The sequence below is a fragment of the Adiantum capillus-veneris genome, chromosome 19, assembly GCF_014529385.1.
Source record: "Adiantum capillus-veneris isolate H3 chromosome 19, ASM1452938v2, whole genome shotgun sequence".
NCBI lineage: Eukaryota > Viridiplantae > Streptophyta > Polypodiopsida > Polypodiales > Pteridaceae > Adiantum > Adiantum capillus-veneris.
The window spans coordinates 146,857,210-146,879,796 of NC_140949.1; the positions used below are offsets into that span (position 1 = coordinate 146,857,210).

Sequence of the window (22,587 nt, forward strand, 5' to 3'; positions counted from 1 at the left end):
TCGCAAAAGCTGCCAATTCATCACATTTCAAAAAAGTGGCTTGCTTGATAATTCCTTGAATTTTCTCATGAACTATTCATCTATTTCGATGAACCGTCTTGAAAATTCATTTGCAGCTTTGAAGTAGCCAAGACACAATAAAGGTGACACTTGGAAGCTTCAACCCAGCAAAACATGTTATAGTGCCTGTTCACGTACTTCGCCCGTTTCAATGGGGCCAATGGAATGAAAGGCAATTGGGGTAAGCTCTATCGCTTTCAAAAATGATATACAAACCTTCAATGGCACTGCCACAAGCATGAAAAAGCTCTACTGTTTGCTCCTTCCTAATACCCTCAGAAAACTCCACATGAAGGTAGAGATCAAGAAAAGACCAGCACCCACCATTATTGCATAGTTCAGGCCCAGATTCACTAAAAGATTCACTAAGAGACCGGCCATAACTACACCGCAAAAATTCGCAGACATGGCCTTCCAGAAAGGCATACCTAATACAGATGCAACCATTGCACCAGTCCAAGCTCCCGTTCCGGGAAATGGAACAGCAACAAAAAGCATCAAACCCAGCCATTCAAATTCCTCCACAGGGGCAGCCTTTTTCCTGGTGGACTCAAAAAATGCATCTACCATCTTCTTTGCAGTCGAGTTTTTGTTAGACAAGAATTTTGCTGTCTTTTCGAGGTAAAGAATGAGAATTGGAACCATAACCATGTTTCTGCGCACACAGACAAAAGATGGAATAAGAAAAGGCACCAATATTTGTATAAACATTATTATCAAAAGGACTAGTAAATAAAAAACCTACCCAAGCACAGAAAGCAAAGAAAGCTTCAAAGGATCCATTTGCATCCAGTAACCCACAGGAATAGCCCCACGCAGCTCTAGCACAGGAAGCGTTGCCATCAGGAAAACAATTGCCTCATCTGGCCATCCAGTTTGTCTTAAAAACGAGGCTACTTTCAAACCAAGGCTCGACGCTTTGATAGCCTCAGATGCTTGTGCACAGCCGCAGAACAAAAGCCCAGATAAAAGAACGACAACAGTGAGCCTGAAGACCACAATTCTTGCCAAGGGCAGCTTATGCAATGTAGGGTTTGAGCTTTCTGAGTTGCTCAGAGGAAAATCAACGAGTCTGCTAGAGTCTGCAGTGATCTTTGGCCTTAAACTTTCACCTGAGTGAGCATATACCACCTGCAGTGTGAGCAACAAACAATAGTTTGAGCTGCCTGCAAACTAAAAGTTTTTGCTGGAGATTAAAGCCCAGAAATAAGAACCTACACTGCTTCAGGAATTGCTAAACGCATCAAATAGCCACACACAAAAAGAGAGAGAGAGAGAGAGAGAGAGAGAGAGAGAGAGAGAGTTTACTGACGTCCTTCAGAAGCCAAAATTGACCTGTAGGGCAGATCAGGTACATTGTCATTTTAAAGTCCACTTCTGGTATCATGCCTCCAAGTTTTATAAAAGCAAAGAAAAACTACACTTCCAAAAGCTCTTATAAGAGCTTTTCATTGCAATGATAATAGTCACCATGTGTATATGGTGTGTGTGTATGTGTTGAGAGAGCTTGATGGGTGGTCTATATGTTATGATGGCCAATAATGGATTCTCGGTTGTTAAAGTGCTTGTCATGGGACAGGCACCACGTGCCAATGGAAAAGAACAGATTGAACACTTTTAGCACTTCAAATAACACTGAACTGAAAGAGAGAGAGAGAGAGAGAGAGAGAGAGAGAGAGAGAGAGAGAGTGGATGACACACAAGAGAGTACTGGCACCAACCCCTTTCGGTATTTCTTTATATTGCTTGAACTCAGTACAATGCCGGTGCTCGCGCTCTGCACCTTCACTTAAAAGAGTGCCAGAGACTGAGCCCTCTGCACATATTTAAAGGCCCTTGGCCTGTGAGAAGCAACTACATGAAAAGCATCAAACTCAAAAGCATTTGGTCTTCAAAAGCTCTGGTGCCAAAACGCTGCCAGCGCAAAACAGGGAATTCCATACAACTGCCACGTCTGTAGTCTAACGTAAAACAGGGAATTCCATACAATTGCCACGTCAGCAGTCCAACGTAAAACGCGAAAATCCGTATAGCCTGCCACATCATTAGCATAAAATGCGGGCGTCCGTACAGCTACCACGTCATCACCTTTTTCGCGAAAGATTAAGTGTGTGTGTGTGTGGTCCTGCTTTATTTCAAGGGCTTTAGGTCCCTTGGGCCCCATCGGACGAGGTCCCATAAGTTGGTGGGAACTCTTCTTTAAAACTAGGCCACTCGGCAAGACTTTTTAAGTCGGTAAAACTTCTTCTACTGCTTTTGCTTCTTCACTTAGGGTTTAGGCTCCCCGGCCAGAGATCTGCAGGTTGGCTCCATTCTTCAGTGGCTTGACATGTAAACAGTTTGGGACACCACCCCTTCTTGAAAGAAAGTAATCGTCCACGATTACCGTATATCTGCAAAACAACTCATGTTAGCTAAAAAATTTCCTAGGGTCATTCCGAGGGACAATCAATTTTCTTGTTCTAAATCGGAGCTCTTGATTTCCTGGGTCGTTGGCTTCTTAGAAGAATCTCACCCAATAAGGAGTCTCATTCCAGATCGGAGCTCTTGATATCTTGGGTCGTTGATTTTCCAAAAGTATCTCATTTAATAAGGAGTCTCATTCCAAATCGGAATAAGGAATATTCAGTGGTTGGCACATCACAATGCAACACAAATGCTCACATATGCATGTTACAAGATAGAAACATAAAGTCGTCGATGAACACTCCCTCCGCAAATAACCATCCAAGTCAAAGCCATAGGCTGTTCAACGACTCCCTCATCACTCCTCCCGCATAACCTAAAAAGGTCCGGGCCGGGAGTTATAGAGGCCTTTTACAACCAAACGCCCCTCGTCGCGTTGTACCGGCATCATGCCAATCTGGTGGCAAATCTGAAGTAGCTGCGTTTTGCAAGGCCTCCAACAGCCACTTCGGTAGCTTGTCTGACTTGCCCCCCTGTTGGAGGAGCTACTGGTACATATGGCTCTACCTCTACACTATGGTGAGAACCACTATCATTTGCATCAACTGGAATGGGTAAATTCTCCTCCGGAGCTTGAGGGACATGTTAAGAGTTTTGGCATCTCAAGTGAACTGCTCAATGTGATCTCATTATTTAGTTTGGCTTTTAGGTATTTTGTCACGTGACTCATCCAACCCTATGTGTCCGTGGACAAGCTACAGCATGACCTGGGGTCAATCAGTCAAGTCAGTCTAGAATAGGAAGTGATCTGGCACTTTTGTGAGTCTGTTCGCAGACCGTGCATGTCATGACACTTAAGAGTAGATGCATATCCTCTGGTTGCACACAGCACTACCATCAGAATCCATTAGGAGCATTTTTACAATGCATAGACCTATTTTCCCTATTTTTGACATTTTTCACTTATTATTTTTAAGTGACTTTTGTTGGGAACTAGGTAGGGCAATTTTGCTAAAATAATATATAAGCAAACCAGAGCTAGCACTTTTTGGCAGAAGAGGCAACAGGAGCATTGCTCGCAGACAATTTCTCAGTAGGACCCCAAGTTCTCTAGCGTTTTTGCATCTGCATCAGCCTGGCGACAGCAGAGGTGAATTCAGCCCTAGCGTTAGCAATTGCATCATCAGATCCATAGCAGATTGCACTAGACAACAGAATTCAGCCCTAGCGTTTTCAGTTTTCAGCAATCAGTTTCCGCAGTAGAACCCCCAACCCTCGCAGATCTCACCTTTCTGCTGCAGATCCTCACCACACGGTCAGATCCAACGAAGTTTGCAGTTTCAGCCCGGAAAACGCAGATTTCAGCATCTGCGTTTTCAGCGCGTCGTCATCGACATCGTCACCGACATAGAGTCAAAATTCAGCAGATAAAGATTTGCAGATTTCAGCCCTTAGCGTTTCCATATTTCAACCCGTCTCGTCGTCGTCCTCATCGACGGCGACATCGTCAGCAAGTCCAAGCATTGTAGAGATTTGCGCAATCAATAGTAGACCGCTCTCGCCATAGAGAGTGGGGCCTTCGGAGGAGGGTTTTTACAACATCCCTCGTGTCGTATTCTCTTCTCTCTCTATCTCTCAGTCTCAGCACCTTCACGCACAGTGTCTATTCACTTTGTTTGTGATCACTTGCACTCTCTCATTAAAGAACGGAAGGCTCTCCCTTCCTTAAGAAAAAGGAACCTTTAGCACAGTTCGGAGCACTCATCCTGAGCACATTCACTTCTACTGCATCTTACATTGGTATCAGAGCTTTGGCAGTGTTCTGTATCACTCAAGGAAAGAACCACAAGAACCACATAATTTTTTTTTACTTGTTGCGGTCGCACATAACCCAAGTTGTCTTGGGCGTGTCGATTCCTAATCATGTTTTTGAAGAGTGACAGGAAACCCAAGAAAGAAGGGCTTGTTCAGCCTCCCCTTGCCTCTTTTCACTCATTGAGAGCGGACCGTGCACTTAGCGACCGGCCAATCGACGTGAGGTGGGAAAAAGCAACCTTGGTGTGAGCGCAAGGCCGCCAAGGGGTGCGCCCGCGGAAAAGAGCAGAACTCGCGTGAAGAGAAGATCCTTCTCTAACACAGATTGCAAGCTAAAGAAGAACCTCAAGAACTCAAGAACCGCAAGAACTCAAGAACCTCAAGAACCTCAAGACCCGCAAGAACCTCAAGAACCGCAAGAACTCAAGAATCTCAAGAACCCAAGAACCCAAGACCCACAAGACCCCAAGTTCCTTGTGAACTTAAGAACCAAAGATCACAGTGTATGGTCATCACCCGAAGCGGAATGGATACTTCGCATGGAGGTGATGGGCATGAAAGTAGTGAAGAAGAATTTCCTCACCATGGAGGTTTTCCTGACCCTCCCCCTTCGCCATCTACGCAAGGGATTGCACCAAATCCTATGGAGGCTTTGGTCAAGACAATGATGGAGATGATGGCACAACAACAAGAAGCAAATCGCGTTGCGATGGCACAACTAGAAAGAAAAGCAGAACGACAGGAAGCCTTGGAGCGTGAATGCCAACATAGACAAGAAATCTTGGAGCGTGAGCGTGATTAAGCACGCTTGGCAGCCGAAGAAAGACAGGTAGAGCGTGCGGCACAGAGTGAACAACGCATACAAGAGTTGGTCCCACATGTTCTCGCCTCCGAGAACATCGAAGTCCGAGCCAGCCAAAGATATTGGTAGTTCATCAAGTGGCGCAAGCCGAGATTCGGACTGCAACAACACAACCCAGTCACAGAGAAGATCTAGTTCAGTCGGTATGATGGTAAAATGGATGCTACGGTTATTCATTCTTGGTTACATCAATTTAATGCTTATTTTGCGACAACTAAGAACACAGGAAATAGCAAGGTTTTGACGACAGCTATGTACCTTGCCGTTGATGCCATCAATTGGTACCACGCATGGCAAGAGACACAGTTAGCCGCGCACCTAGAGGAAGCCGACGAATTCACGCCCCTTTCCTACAATTGGACCGATTTCCAAGACAAGCTCAAGGCATAGTTTATGCCACCTTAGTATCTCACACGATTGAAGGACGATTGGCGCGGTCTCAAGCAAAATGGTATGCCAGTTATGTCTTTCTCTAATCGTGTTTTGCAGCTCGGCACTCAATTACGCAAATCAAATGCGGAGCGCAAGGAGGCATTTCTTTATGGATTGGACGAGTATATCAAGTATGATGTCGAGGTGCTCGATCCAATCGATCTCAACAAGGCGGTAGCGATTGCTCTCGCACAGGAGATGAAGCACAACAAGGGGAAGCCTAAGGAAAACAAGACTTCCACAAGTACGTCTCAGAACCCTCAGAACGATAAGAATGGTAAGAATGGTAAGATCGGTAACTCTTCTAACCAATCTTCCAATAGTCTCTCAGAAAAGAACTCTCAAAGTGAACCTAAGGGTAAAGCTAACACAATTGCTAAACCTAAGCTCACTCCAGATGAAAAGGTAGCACAAGGAATTTTAGGAGGATACATCACGTCGGAAGAGCAAAGCACTTATTCTAAGGAAGGTCGTTGTTTTCATTGTCACATAAAAAGAACATGTCCTAAGCTTGACTCTAATGAATCTAAAAAATCCACAGAACCCACTTCCTCTATCAATGCAATAAATGACAACAAGAGTGTGCCCCAAGTTTTCTCCTGACCCTCCCATTGCTGAGTCTCTGATTAAATGTTATGGTCATATGACGGGGCAACGTTTTGTCATATTGTTTGACCTAGACAGTATGCATGATGAGATTAGTCCCTCTCTTGTTGAGAGAGCCCGCATAGAGGTTAGTCAGAAATCGCCTCTCAAGGTCTCTGGCTTCGCTCCCGGTATGGATTCTCTCATCACGAAAGAGTGCCTTGATGTGTTGTTTACAGTTCAACAAGCTGCTTTCCGTAGAAAATTTTTAGTCTCTCCTCTCTCAAGATGTGATATGATTTTGGGCATTCGATGGTTTCGTAAGCATAACCCTCTCATTGATTGGGTGGAAAATACGTTCACTTTCAATGCCAAAAGTGACTCTCCCCTTGTCATTCGTGGAGAGCAAGTTGTTCATTCTCCATCTCTCTTTTCTAATGTGCAGGCGAAGATTGAAAGGATTCAGGAGAAGGAGACTCTCTCAGTCTCTTCTTCTCCAAAGCATGACACACAAGATTTGCAGAAGACGATGCGACGACAACGTGCTGAAAACGCAAATGCTGAAATCTGTGTTTTCCATGCTGAAAGTGCAAACTTCGCGGGATATAACAGTGCGGCGAGGATCTGTTGCGGAAAGGTGAGATCTTCCAGGTTTGGGGGTTCTACTGCGGAAACTGACTGCTGAAAACTGAAAACGTTGATCTACTTGTTGTCTTGTCGCGATGGAACTGCAAAACGCTAAGGCATGAACTGCAATTCAAAAATGCTAGGGCTGAATTCTGCTGTCTGGTGCAATCTGCTATGGATCTGCTGATGCAACTGCTAACGCTAGGGCTGAATTCACCTCTGCTATCGCCAGGCTGAAGCAAATGCAAAAACGCTGGCTGATCTGGATAGAGAGTGGGGCCTTCGGAGGTGTAAGGTGCAGCGGAAGTGAATGTTGAACTTTGCTCAAGATGAGTGCTCCGAACTATGCTCAAGGGTTCCTTTTACTTACGGCAGGGAGAGCCTTCCGTTCCTTTAGTGAGAGAGTGCAATGGACACAAACAAAGTAAATGGACACTGTGAATGGAAGTGCATGAGACTGAGAGATAGAGAGAGAAGAGAATACGACACCACAGACGTTGTAAAACCCTCCTCCAAGGGCCCCACTCTCGATGGCGAGAGTGGTCTACTATTGATTGCACAATCTGGTACAAGATGCTGATGCAAATCTAAATGGTGCTATGTCGAGGTCGACGGTGCGGACGACGAGGACGAGACTAGGACTGAAAACTGAATGTTTCGATGATGAGGGCGACGACGACGACGATGGCAATGCTATCTACTACTGTGACTTTGTTTGCAACCAACGCTATCCTTCTTACTTGGAATCGCTGGATCTGCTGCTCTTCTATCTGCTGAATTTTCTGCCCTAAAACACTGATGTTGTCTTTGTCAAAAAGACTGGTCCATGGGCTGCAAAAACGCTATGATGCAGGTGTTGAAATGCTGGTGGAAAACACTAGGCTGCTGGCTGAAATCTGCTTGCTGAAATCACCAAGGTGCAAGGCTTGAAAAACGCTGGCTGTTAGGCTCCCAAAACGCCAGGTTGAAAGGGGGGGGGGGGGGGGGGGGGGGGGGTCGTCTTGCTGAGAAGGGTCTCCAGAGGCCTGCTGCACTGAGTGCCTGATGCTCTCCTTCTTCTTCTGCCAAAAAGTGCTAGCTCTGGTTTGCTTATATATTATCTTAGCAAAATTACTCTACCTAGTTCCCAACAAAAGTCACTTAATGAATAAGTGAAAAATGTCAAAAATAGGGAAAATAGGTTTAATGCACTGGAATTTTCCCCTAATGGATTCTGATGGGAATACTTATGATCATGCTATGTGCAACCGGAGGATATGCATCTAATCTAAGTGACTCGTAATGCACGGTCTGCGAAGAGACTCACAAAAGTGCCAGATCACTTCCTATCCTAGACTGACTTGACTGAACTGAACCCTGGCCATGCTATAGCTTGTCCACGGACACATAGGGTTGGATGTGTCACGTGACATCCCCTCTTTTTCAAAGTGAGGTACTGGTACCGAACTGTATGGCGTCGAGGGAGATTGCCAACAGCATCCGGAATCCTCGAAAGGACTCTTCGCCGGCCCACTCTGATGTGCGGGTCGTGTGATACTTGAACTTCATAAAGGTCTGCAACGCTTGCTTCTTTGGGCCGCGCCGAAAGCGACACAAAATCATTTGTAGCTCCTTCAATGCTTCAACTTCGTTTTTAGTCATACATCTACTTTCTTCAAGAATCTCCATGGCTAAAAATTCCTGAAACCACTTTCAACATAAAACCATGAACATACCCATTCCATGTAAAGTGACTGGAAAAATTCTAGTCTTCTGTAAAGCTTCTGCATGCAACGTAGATGAACATAGAGACGAAGTGCCAAACCGTTCATCAAACACATGCAAACAATGGGGTCCAATCTTGTTTTTCTGATCTAAATCAATCAACTGTGGAAAAACACAATGGAAATGCCGATGCTTGATGCTCAATCTTTCTTGTGCTCTTTCTACAACTGTGTCATGCCAGGGAAGAGACATGGAATGTGACTTCCTTGAATGCATACTTTTCATGAGAAATCCGCATACATCCGTGCTCATTCATGAGTGAAACGTGCTCAACGCACAATATGTCATGCCTATGAAAAGGGATCATATAAAGACGGTGACTAAAATACAAGAAACAATCACGAATGAAACACTCGAACAATGCTTGTTGACTAATCATCGAACACATAATACTTCCTGTAAGGGTTCTTTGGACCTAGGCTCGAGAGCCAAGATCGGTTCGTCGTGTTTGATTGAATCTGCCTGGGGGTTTGCTGTGGACCTTGACTCGAAAGCCAAGATCGATTCTTCGTGATTGATCGAATCTGCAACGAGGTTAACTTCGCTAGAAAAAGCATCAACTAAACCATCATCCTGGTGAACAATCACGTCTTGATCATACAAATCATCATGCTTGTGAGAAATCACATCGTGGTCATTGTGCAAATCATCATACTGGTCAGTGTCATCTAAATCATCATGCTCATCATTATCATTCAAATTATCATGCTTATCATCATGCAAATGCTATGTATCATTCTTTGGAGAAGAAGAGACCGAGAGAGTCTCCTTCTCCTGAATCCGTTCAATCTTCGCCTACACATTAGAAATGAGAGATGGAGAAGGAACAACTTGCTCTCCACGAATGACAATGGGAGAGTCACTTTTGGCATTGAAAGTGAACGTATTTTCCGCCCAATCAATGAGAGGGTTATGCTCACGAAACCATCGAATGCAAAATCATATCACATCCTGAGAGAGGAGAGACTAAATTTTTTTACGGAAAGCAGCTTGTTGAAATGTAAACAACACATCAAAGCACTCTTTCGTGATGAGAGAGTCCATACCGGGAGCGAAGCCAGAAACCTCGAGAGGAGATTTCTGACTAACCTCAAAGCGGGCTCTCAACAAGAGAGGGACTAATCACATCATGCATACTGCCTGGGTCAAACAATATGACAAAACGCTGCCCCGTCATATGACCATAACATTTAATGAGAGACTCATCAATGGGAGGGTCAGGAGAAACTTGGGGCACACTCGTGTTCTCATTTATTGCATTGACAGAGGAAGTGGGTTCTGTGGATTCTTTAGATTCATTAGAGTCAAGCTTAGGACATGTTCTTTTTATGTGACCCTTAATGTGACAATGAAAACAACGACCTTCCTTAGAAAAAGTGCTTTGATCTTCCGACATGATGTATCCTCCTAAAATTCCTTGTGCTACCTTTTCATTTGGAGTGAGCTTAGGTTTAGCAATTGTGTTAGCTTTACCCTTAGGTTCACTTTGAGAGTTCTTTTCTGAGAGACTATTGGAAGATTGGTTAGAAGAGTTACCGATCTTACCATTCTTACCGTTCTGAGGGTTCTGAGACGTACTTATGGAAGTCTTGTTTTCCTTAGGCTTCCCCTTGTTGTGCTTCATCTCCTATGCGAGAGCAATCGCTACCGCCTGGTTGAGATCGATTGGATCGAGCACCTCGATATCATACTTGATATACTCGTCCAATCCATAAAGGAATGCCTCCTTGCACTCCGCATTTGATTTGCGTAATTGAGTGCCGAGCTGCAAAACATGATTAGAGAAAGACATAACTGGCATACCATTTTGCTTGAGACGTGCCTATCGTCCTTCAATCGTGCGAGATACTAAGGTGGCATAAACCACGCCTTGAGTTTGTCTTGGAAATCGGCCCAATTGAAGGAAAGGGGCGTGAATTCATCAGCTTCCTCTAGGTGCGCGGCTAACTATGCCTCTTGCCATGTGTGGTACCAATTGATGGCATCACTCGTAAGGTACATAGCTGTCGTCAAAACCTTGCTATTTCCTGTCTTCTTAGTTGCTGCAAAATAAGCATTAAATTGATGCAACCAAGAATGAATAACCGTAGCATCTATCTTACCATCATACTTCCTGAACTGGATCTTTTCTGTGACTGGGTTGTTGGAGTCCGAATCTCGGCTTGCGCCACTTGAGGAACTACCAACATCTTTGACTGGCTCGGACTTCGAGGTGAGGACCTATTGAACCAATTCTTGCGTGCATAGGTCTCTCTGAACCTCACGATCGGCCTCCAAGGCCACTCGTCTTTCTTCGGCTGCCTCCTTTCTTTGTGCTTTTCTTTCTTTTCGTGCATCGCGCTCGCGTTCCAAAGTAACGCGAGTAGCTTCTTGTTGTGCCAACGCAACGCGATTCGCTTCTTGTTGTTGTGCCATCATGTCCATCATCGACTTGACCAAAGCCTCCATAGGATTTGGTACAATCCCTGGCGTAGATGGCGTAGGGGGAGGGTCAGGAAAACCTCCATGGTGAGGAAATTCTTCTTCACTACTTTCATGCTCATCACCTCCATGCGAAGTATCCATTCCGCTTCGGGTGATGACCATACACTATGATCTTTGGTTCTTAAGTTCACGAGGAACCTGGGTTCTTGTGGGTCTTGGGTTCTTGGGTTCTTGAGGGTCTTGGTTCTTGGGTTCTTGAGGTTCTTGAGGGTCTTGAGGTTCTTCTTTAGCTTGTAATCTGTGTTAGAGAAGGATCTTCTCTTCACCCGAGTTCTTCTCTTTTCTGCGGACGCACCCCTTGGCGGCCTTGCGCTCATACCAAGGTTGCTTTTTCCCACCTCACGTCGATTGGCCGAACGCTAAGTGCACGGTCCGCTCTCAATGAGTGAAAAGAGGCACAAGGGGAGGCTGGACAAGCCCTTTTTTCTTGGGTTTCCTGTCACTCTTCAAAAGCACGATTAGGAATCGACATGCCCAAGTGAACTTGGGTTCGTGCGACCTCAACAAGCAAAAAAAAAAATTGTGGTTCTTGTGGTTCTTTCCTTGAGTGATACAGAACACTGCCAAAGCTCTGATACCAATGTAAGGTGCAACAGAAGTGAATGTTGAACTTTGCTCAAGATGAGTGCTCCGAACTGTTGTCACGTGACACATCCAACCCTATGTGTCCGTGGACAAGCTACAGCATGATCAGGGTTCAGTCAGTCCAGTCAGTCTATTTAGAAGTGATCTGGCACTTTTGTGAGTCTATTCGTAGACCGTGCATGCCCAGTCACTTAGCATAGATGCATATCCTCTGGTTGCACACAGCATGATCATCAGTATTCCCTTCAGAATCCGTCAAATTCAGTCAGGGGAATTTTCCAATGCATTTAGCCTATTTTCCCTATTTTTGGTTATTTTCACTTATTATTTTTAAGTGACTTTCCAACAAAAGTAGGCAGGGCAATTTTGCTAAGTTAATATATAAGCAAACCCAAGTTAGCACTTTCTGGCAGAAGAGGCAGCAGGAGCTTCCCGCTCAACAGGCAACTTCTCAACAGAACCCATCAAGGACCATCAAGACCCCTTGGCGTTTTTGGAGATCCCATCCTCGCCTACCTCCAAGACCTGGCGTTTTCCACCAGTGCTTGATCGCCAGCCTCCCAACATTGCCTAGCGACTGCAGATCCCCATCATCGCCGGCAATCCCAGCTTTTGCTAGCGTTTTCCCAATCAGCCCCATCAGCATTTTTGGATTTCTGTCCCAGATCAGCCTAGCGTTTTTGGCTAGCAGCAAGAAGGCAGTAGCGTTTTTCATTTGCAGCCAACTTGTAGCAGATGCATTAGCGTTTTTGTTTTCATCAGCAATTTCAGCAAACGGATATAGCGTATTGATTCTCAGCCATTACCGCATCAAAACCACAGCGTTTTCAGCCCTATGGACAACAGTAGAATCAGCCCCATTGGTTGCAGAAGAACCCCCATTTTCAGCCTCGAAAACGCAGCCAAAACAGTCATTTTCAGCCACCGAAACAGTCCCGAAATTCAGCAAATAGAAGACCGTAGATTTCAGCCCTAAAGTCGTCGTCGTCGTCATCGGCATAGTCCCAGATTGCATCAGTCCATTGGATCGTCATTGTACCATTTTGTGCAATCAATAAGTAGATCACTCTCGCCGACGAGAGTGGGGCCTTCGGAGGAGGGTTTTACAACGCCTCTGGTGTCGTATCTCTCTTCTCTCTCTATTTCTCAGTCTCATACACTTGCACGCACAGTGTCCATTCACTTTGTTTGTGATCATAGCACTTTCCATTAAGAACGGAAGGCTCTCCCTTCCATAAGACTAAAAGAAACCTTGAGCACAGTTCGGAGCACTCATCTTGAGCAAAGCGCAAACAATCATTCCGCTGCACCTAACAACTGTGCTCAAGGGTTCCTTTTACTTACGGAAGGGAGAGCCTTCCGTTCCTTTAGTGAGAGAGTGCAATGGACACAAACAAAGTGAATGGACACTGTGAATGGAAGTGCATGAGACTGAGAGATAGAGAGAGAAGAGAATACGACACCATAGACATTGTAAAACCCTCCTCCAAGGACCCCAATCTCGATGGCGAGAGTGGTCTACTATTGATTGCACAATCTAGTACAAGATGCTGATGCAAATCTAAATGGTGCTATGTCGAGGTCGACGGTGCGGACGACGAGGACGAGACTAGGGCTGAAAACTGAATGCTTCAATGACGACGGCGACGATGACGACGACGCTATCTGCTACTGTGACTTTGTTTGCAACCAACGCTATCCTTCTTGCTTGGAATCGCTGGATCTGCTGCTCTTCTATCTGCTGAATTTGCTGCCCTAAAACGCTGATGTTGTCTTTGTCAAAAACGCTGGTCCATGGGCTGCAAAAACGCTATGATGCAGGTGCTGAAATGCTGGTGGAGAATGCTAGGCTGCTGGTTGAAATCTGCTTGCTGAATTCGCCAAGGTGCAAGGCTTGAAAAAGCTGGCTGTTAGGCTCCCAAAACGCCAGGTTGAAGAGGGGGGGGGGGGGGGGGGGGGGGGGGGGGGGTCGTCTTGCTGAGAAGGGTCTCCAGAGGCCTACTGCATTGAGTGCCTGATGCTCTCCTTCTTCTGCCAGAAAGTGCTAGCTCTGGTTTGCTTATATATTATCTTAGCAAAATTGCCTTCCCAACAAAAGTCACTTAATAAATAAGTGAAAAATGTCAAAAATAGGGAAAATAGGTTTAATGCATTGGAAAATTCCCCTGATGGATTCTAATGGGAATACTTATGATCATGTTGTGTGCAACCGGAGGATATGCATCTAATCTAAGTGACTGGTCATGCACGGTCTGCGAACAGACTCACAAAAGTGCCAGATCACTTCCTATCCTAGACTGATCACTGCCTATCCTAGACTGACTTGACTGAACTGAACCCTGGTCATGCTGTAGCTTGTCCACGCACACATAGGGTTGGATGTGTCACGTGACAGGAGGAGGGTTTTTACAACATCCCTGGTGTCGTATTCTCTTCTCTCTCTATCTCTCAGTCTCAGCACCTTCACGCACAATGTCTATTCACTTTGTTTGTGATCACCTGCACTCTCTCATTAAAGAACGGAAGGCTCTCCCTTCCCTAAGAAAAAGGAACCTTGAGCACAGTTCGGAGAACTCATCTTGAGCAAAGTTCAACATTCACTTCCGCTGCACCTTACATATTTATTTTACTTATTTGTGGAAGTCTGGGTAGGGCAATTTACTGAGGTTGCTATATAAGCAACCCTCAGCCGCCATTGTATACACATTCAATTATTCATTGCCAAGGTTGATTGGTTCAGGAGACTCTCTCTCTCTCTCTCTCTCTCTCTCTCTCTCTCTCTCTCTCTCTCTCTCTCCTTGGTCTCTACACTTCCGCATCGTCGATTTTGACATGGTATCAGAGCCCTTGGTGGAGCTCCGTGCTTGAAGAGCCTTGGTGGAAGAAGAGCGGCCTTGAGAGGAGTAAACCCTCTTGTCGTCGGCAACACTCTCCCCCTCCCCTCTGCTTCCAGCGTTTTAAAACGCTCCATAAGGTTCCCTCCCCACCATTTCTAGTGTTTCTGAAACGCAGTGTCGCAGTCCTCGCTTACCCCCTTGCCACTAGCCGCTCGCGTTTTGAAACGCTGGGTCGGCAGCACACCGACGACGTCAACTAACCTCCCCATAGTTGTAGAGCGTTTTAAAACGCTGCCTTGGAGCGCTTAGGCAACAACAGCAGGAGGGCAGCGCCCTTGGTGACGGCAAGCTTCATTCTGAGGCGAGCGTTTAAAAACGCATCCTACAGAGCCCTACCCCCCTTGTCTTGGTATAGCAGTGGCGCCCCCTCTTCCAACAAGTGAGCCCAACGTTAGTGGGCACCCTTTGGAAGAAGAGAGGGACAAAATCTGCTTGGTGGCTTGGGAGGGTGGGGTTTTGGAGCCCATTTTGCAGATCTTTGGAGCGGTTGGGAGTACTTTGAAGCTCAAGCTTTTGAGCGAAGCTTCGTGGATCGGCTTGGGAAAATTCAAACTACGGAGCCTACTTCGTGTGGAGCTCTCTATGTAGAGGAGTGGATTAGCTTGGAGGATTTTGTGGCTTGGTTCGTGCGGCTACCCTTGGAGTGCGAGAAGGATTACCAGATTTCTATATCTTGCAACTTCAACATGGCCATCCCTTGCTCGAATACCAACGGCATCGACCAAAATCAACTATCAGCTATGGATAATTGATCCACCATCCAGCTAGCGGCCTATGCACCGGCACAATTCTCGGGAAAAACCAACAAATTGTTTGGCTCGTGATTGTGAAGCCAAAAGCAAATGGATAAGTTCGCTAGAGGACAGAGGAAAAGGCAAGCTTGACAAGGATGGAAGTACTAGTACTCAATTAGCTGCCTTGGTACCCACGAGGTCCGACCTCAGTTGCTATAAATGTGACATGACGCTTTGTTTGGCTCAGGAGTTTGAAGCCAAAGAAAAAAAGCAAGAACTCACAGGAACACAAAGGCACATGCAAGCTGGACAAAGATTGCGGAAATAAAGATTTGACAGAGGAGATCGGCATGGCACACATGGTGGCGACCACAGTGGCCACGACACCAAATTTCTAGTAGCTCCCTACAAATAATTTGGAAACACGTGTTGGAGTTCAAGTTATCGGTGTTTGAACCCATGGGTCAGAGTTCAAGGCACATGCATCTGGGAGGGAACCAATCAGACATACCTAAAACACTATGGATGAGTGCACCAATCCATTGTTGTTGGTCAGATTATGGACAGGATGTGTTTCAAAGTTCATTATCTAGAAAGTATTTTTGGACGTGATGTATTCACAGTTCAAAAGGGGGATTCTTGGACATAGTGTGGTCTACAGTTCCATTTTCTAAAAGGCAACCAATGCTCAAGATGGCATTCTTCTAAGGTACAAAGTTGAGAGTAGCAAATCAGAGGTGTATCCAGTGGAAATGATCCTCTGCTAAGGTGTCCATGGTAGCTTCTTCATCGACTTGGTCTCACTATTTATGTCCACTATGAGCTGCAGAGAGGGTGTTAGAGTTTTGGGCATCTCAAGTGAACTGCCCAATGTGATTTCATTATTTAGTTTGGCTTTCAGGTATTTATTATACTAATTGTCAAAGTTTGGGTAGGGCAATTCACTGAGGTTTCTATATAAGCAACCCTCAATCCCCATTGTATACACATTCAGTTATTCAATGCCAAGGTTGTTTGGTTCAGGAGACTCTCTCTCTCTCTCTCTCTCTCTCTCTCTCTCTCTCTCTCTCTCTCTCTCTCTCTCTCTCTCTCTCATGCTCACTCTCCTTGGTCTCTACGCTTCGGCATCCTCGACTTTGACAAGACATGGGTAGGACAAGAGGATTCATCAGCCTCAAGAGAAAAATCACCATCTAGATCTCCAAGTATCGGCAAATCTGGGGTTGTTGAGAAAGACGTGGAAGCGGAAGCCCCCGTTGTAGGAATATACTCGTCGAAGACCACATCACGGCTGAGTACAACGTCCTTCACTGGATCATAAAGTCGATATCCCTCGGGAAGACTATCGTAAGAACATTCTTTTGGACCTCCTTCGTTACATGGATGGATGCATCACTCCCAAATATCCGAAAATGAGAGACATCGGGCTTTCTACCAAAGTAAGCCTCAAACGGGGTCTTCCTTGGAATTGAAGAGGTCAAAGATCAGTTTATGGTACGAACTACCGTCGCAACTGCCTCTTCCATAAAGACTTTGGCAGATCTCAATGCTCAAGCATAGTCTGCGCCATCTCAATCACTGTCCTATTCTTCCGCTCCACACTCCATTCTCTGAGGGCGATCCGGTATTTGCAAGCTCCTGCTTGATGACATGGGCCGCACAAAACTGAATGAATGCTTTGGAGGTAAACTCCCCACCTTTGTCCGATTGAATTGCCTTCAACACTTTATTGCTCTCCTTCTCCACAAGAGCACGCCAATTCTTGAAAAGATCAAACGCCTTTGACTTGTGTTGTACAAAATATACCCAAGCAAAGCGGCTGAAATCATCTACCACCAACATGAAATAAAGAGCTCTACCTAGGAAAAGATCTTGCATAGGTTCACAAAGGTTGGTGTGAACAAACTCCAAAACCGCAGTAGCTCGACCTGTAGAGTGCTTTTGAATAGCCTCTCTATGTTGCTTCTCACGAATGCAAGTAATGCATTTCCCCAACACCTGGTAAGCCTCCAATCATCTGATGACGAAAAGCACAACAAAGAGCATCAATGTTCAAATGGCCAAACTTGTAATGCCATGAATCACCTGTGGAAGTACCACTCATTAAAGAAAGAGCAAGGAGCTTGTAGAGACCTTTCTCCACTCCACCCCCTCTGACCTCCTTGCCGATGTCTCGATCCCGAATGGACACCGCAATCTCTGCAAAAATCACCTCCATGCCTACCTTGCACACCTCGTGCACACACATAAGATGAAATCCTAGCTTTGGAGCATACAGAGCCTTGGAGGTATGCATACCCTCTCTACCATCTAGAATCAACTCCCATCAAACCCTCGCTGTGAATAGAAATTTTAGATTTGTCGCCAATGAAAATAGTACCACAGTGCCGCCGCATGTTGGACAAAAGATCCTTTGAAGGTGTTATGTGCCGGGAAGCACCACTATCAAGAATCCAATCATGACCATCTCGAACCACAAGAGCCGTCTCAACCTCCGATGTCCCTGGAGAGTCCTTTGAAAGTAGAATCTCCAAATGAACAAAGGCTGGTGATTGCACCACCGCCGCTGCTGTGGAAGTCGAAGCATCTCCAACTCCCTTTGGACACTTTTGCCAATAATGGCCTTTTTCCCCACAATGATTGCAATGTTGATCCGCCTTCAAGGCATCCTTTTCAGCATCACTCCTCTTTGGATTGTTGTTGCTTTTCTTCTTCCCCTTCTGCTTCTTGTTATTATTGTTGTTGTTGGAAGAACCGGCAAGGCTTTGGAGCTTGGCTTCTTCCCTGTTTTGAACTGCTCCTCTTGGTCCAACACCATTGAAACAATCTCATCCCAACAAATTATATTCAGCCTTCCAGTCATAATCAACAAAGAATAGAAATTGGTGTATCGAGGAGGCCACTGGGCCAAAAGTTGAATGGCCATATCCTCTGAACTCATAAGCTTTCCCGAATGACGTATCTCTTCCTGCATCTTGTTGATATGATCCCTCATGGATGAGTGCTCACATCCAAGGTCCTCAACTGCACTTCTGAAGCTATCAGCTTCATCAGAGAGACTCGATCATATAGAGAAGAGAGGCGAACCCAAATCAACTTCGCGTCCTTCATCAATTGGATGTGACTCGTAACAGATTGTGTACTATTGAGGATTATGAAAGATCGGATTCGAGCATTGACACGCTCCAATAACTTAGCTCTCGAAGGATTCTTTAGTTTTTGAAAGTTGCTTGAAACAAAGCCTCCAAGCTCGTAAGAGTTGAAGACCGCCATCATGGTCACTTTCCAAATGGCATACTTGTTGCCATTCAATTGCCGATATGAGAGAAAGGTAGGGAGGGTAGGTATCTTGATTGGATGATCACCTATGCCGGAGTAGAACTGGGACCAATCTCCCCACTCCTCATTGATGGGTGGTTCTCCACCACCGATTGCTATCTCGGGCCATACGTCTTCACCATGGACCAAGATCATTTCACAATCATCACTCCTCTCCATCACGGGCATGTGACAAGGCTAGGTCGAGGAAGAGGAAGGGAAACCTTCAAATTTGCCCACTACAGCCGAAATCAGCCCGAAATGAGTGAAAAACGCAAGAAAAACAGCAAACCGTCTCTTTTCGTACCGAAAATTCAGCATAGAAACACACACAAATCACCAATTCGATTCGAGAGCATGCGGTGGCTCTAATACCGTGTCAAAGGGTGCGACGGAAAAGAGAGAATCGGGTGGTGATCTTGTTTGCAACCGCAAGCAAACATCCTCTCGACTGGGCAGTAAATGGATCTCGGATCTATCCTCGTAGTCAACCTCCTATTGCATACCGCCCACCGAATGGGCACGGGAACAACTATCAATTCATTACTCACGACATTAGTTCCAAGCTTTGGCTTTCGGCTTTCTAACTGATGAAAACGTTAAGTTTTTTCACTTGTTTTAAGTGTCTTTTTAGCTTATTCCCCATGAAAAGCCCTCCCACTTTTAGAATCCATGCAGCTTGAGAATAGGAGAAAGAAAACGCTGTCACTGCAAGGTTGCAGCCATGGTGCACGTACAAGGGAGTACATGGTTCCTTGATGTGAAGACTATCCCTACCTCTTGCATATTGGTGAATCCCTTGCATAATTCGACCTAGCAGCATGGATACTTCATGAGAATTCCATGAGGAGTACAACATAAAAGTCAGAGGTCCTGCCTCCCTCTCCTCATCTTGCCCAACCACCTCCTCCTTCCACTCCCAATCCAACAAATTTTTGACCGGCTAAAATTGTTTTTATATATAATAATGAAGGTGGACGAGACAGGACAAAAACCAAAGGATGCACCAACAGGTAATACCACTCAATGGCAGCAAAAGAGAACCATTCATTTTGCCACTGCCGAGAAACTTATCATAAGATGCTTTGGGCACAAAACTTTGCCTAATAAAGAGACAACTTGAACCATGGCAGAGTGACACAATTGAAGAAGCTTAAGGAGTTTCTAATGAATGCGCATTGCCAGAAAAAACAATCATTACAGTTGCCCTCCAAAAGCGAAGGGATTACAACATCTCAGCCTGATTTATCTTGCTGGACACATTGACCTTTCTATCCACACTTGCAGCTTAAAAGGCAACGACTAATACCCAAATTTACAACTAGAGTGTTAGATCAGCTAAAGGTTCCTTGTCTAGCACACATATTGGGGAAAACCTTGCTCATACCCGGCATATCACCTATTCACAGGGAATTTTACATGAAAGGAAGCTAGACCTTATGGTTGAATTCGCTAATTAGCCCCACTAAATTAAACCACTTAGTAGCTCAAGCCCATAGAAATCATTCAAGGCACTAGACGGCTTGATTTGTTACGGCAAATGCATGTAATTGTGCTATGAAAATAGAAAACATCACAATGAAGAATAGAATTTTGGGCGTTATGATCTGACCACAGATATATGATAAAATCTGCAACAAAGAAAATGTAGAACAAGAGTGTTCTGAAATTTGCAGCAGACAAGAATGTGTGGCAGCAAGAAGCCATGTCTTGCCTTGATGTCTAAGGAGGTAATTAAAGCTCAGGTGTCCGCAGAGAAATAGTTAATGTGATGCTTTACATTGCATACCTGGAGAGGGGAGAAGGATGAAAGACAGGTACGGGAATGCGCCTGCCGAAATAGTGAGTGGCATGGCTTGCGCAGCCCCAGTTGGCTTGCGCCATCGCTACTAGCTGCGGAGAGCGTTGCGATGAATGCCCGCTGAGCTGCCCACGCCATCGCCATTGCTCACCTCGCCGGCTGGCGCCTTGTGCACTAGTTTGGAACCAAGTGAAGGTAGCGGAATCAGCGATGCGTCAACACAATGCACATGAATTAGTTTTTGTTGCACATGAATTTTAGTTGGGCAGGCTGCAAAATTTCTCTTGCTAGAGAAATTTTTCTCTTGCTAGAGTGAAATTTCTCTTGCTAGAGAGGAGAGCACCTATATCCAATGACTTGAATACTTTGCATGAAGTTTGATAGGTGATGCAAGTGCTTATGTGGAGAAGCCTTAACAACTCTTTTGCTCCAATGTTCGGCACGATAGACTATCATCCTCCATAGCCTCCTCCTTGGTGAGAGAATATGGCCTAGTCCTCTCAAGGGTAAAGACTCTAAAGAGAGCACGTGGGACAGAGGAACGACCTTTCCCTCCAAAATCCTTCCGTAGAATTTCACTTTCATCCACACACCTAGGCAAAAATTTCTTGTTTTAGGAGCCACGAGCACTTCGATTGGTCAAACATTGTGCTATAAAGTGCGCCAAGATCTCCCAAACAATACACTCATTTTGGGCTATTGCATGTCCTAGTTTGCATTGCGAGCATAAGGAAAAAAGAAAAAAAAAACATGAAAATCGCAAACAAAATGGAAGGCAAACATCTAGTGCTTGCCAATGCTTATAGGACACCAAAGTCACATGTATTTATGCTCTGATCAAGTACTAGAGTCTGAACAGCTAGAGAGCGTTTCAATTTATGCGGGCACTCACTATCCACCTACATTAGGTTTCCACTTAAGTTTGACCTTGAGATAGAAGGCTAGAGATTGGTATAGGAACTTAAGGGTTAAAGAGTGCACACATTACCCTACTCTTTAGAGATTGTTCTTGAAAGAGTATGATAGAAGAGGGTGTGCTTTGGGGCGTAACATCTCAACTCCAAAAGGCCAAACAAGAAGAAGGGGAGTCAGTGAGAGATTTTATTAGTCATTCAAAGCATCTGAATTCTTGATGTACTCAAATTGAGCATTTCAACAAGAACGGGCTACTCAATAGATTCATTAGAGGGTTGCAACATGAGGATATCTACAACAATCTAGTCATTAGAGGTATCACTACTTTGGGAAGTAGTAACTACCAATGCAATCTAATTAGAAGATAGTTTATTGATTGCAGGAGAAAGGGTGTAATTGTAATGCATGTGGTAGGTATGGCATCAAGCTAGGGACTACTTAGTGCTTAAACACATAATGGAAAATAGACCACCTTTAGCTTGGACAGACTCACCTTGAGTTCCTACATTAATGACTTCCCTACTTAGTGAGAAACCATCACAACACATGGTCCTTAGAACCCAAAATGTTATCTAAACCACACCATTACCACCTCTAGTGCTAGGAAATCAACCTCCACATCCGAGAGTTACCCCTATAAACCAAGTAGGTCGTCAGCCATCTAGTAATTATTTGGATTGCGAGGATGACATAGACTCTAGTATTACCTATAGAGTTAATACGCTTGACAAGTGTCCCCAGTACTACCTGGATGACCGTTAGGGACAAGTCAAGCATGTATATCAAGCAAATGCTCTTGCAGCAAGAGGCCAAAACATCAACCTCACTACCAGGAGACCACCTCTCTCTCGTGCAAAGGAATGATACATCAGGGCAAACAAGTCAAGGGAGCACATCTACAATGCCAATACCTATGTGTAATTGATGTGGCATAGATCATTTGATTGCTCGATCGATGCACCAAAATCAAAATTATATCCTCGAAGAGAGAGGTGTTGTGCCACTTTTCCAAGTAAGGAAGAAGAAAACACAAAGAAAGAGATCGTTGAAAGCTACAAATTCAAATCCTAGTTCAAAGACTAACATAGGGACCGATGATGACCCTATGTATATGAACGACCGTGAAGATGATTCAAATTCAATCAAGACATGGAAACTAAGTTGACCATCATGAGGGAAAATCCAACGAGAGTCACCATGAGAAGAAGTCAAGCAAGGACACCGTTAGGGGAGGCATAACAAAGCCACTCCCATACCACCAACAATTCAACAAGTGTCTTTAAGGCTAACCAAATGGAAGGA

The 22,587-nt window shown here is 45.0% G+C and overlaps 1 protein-coding gene across 1 annotated transcript; it reads right to left on the bottom strand.

The window, feature by feature from the left end:
* Positions 1 to 20,595, bottom strand: LOC147435035 (small multi-drug export protein). Its single transcript, XM_086491392.1, has 3 exons — positions 20,359 to 20,595; positions 806 to 1,191; positions 1 to 715 (listed from the first exon to the last, which is right to left on the bottom strand). The coding sequence occupies exons 1-3, from the start codon at positions 20,512 to 20,514 to the stop codon at positions 310 to 312; spliced, it is 948 nt and encodes a 315-aa protein (XP_086347518.1). The 5' UTR covers positions 20,515 to 20,595; the 3' UTR covers positions 1 to 309.
* Positions 20,596 to 22,587: the final 1,992 nt, after the last annotated feature.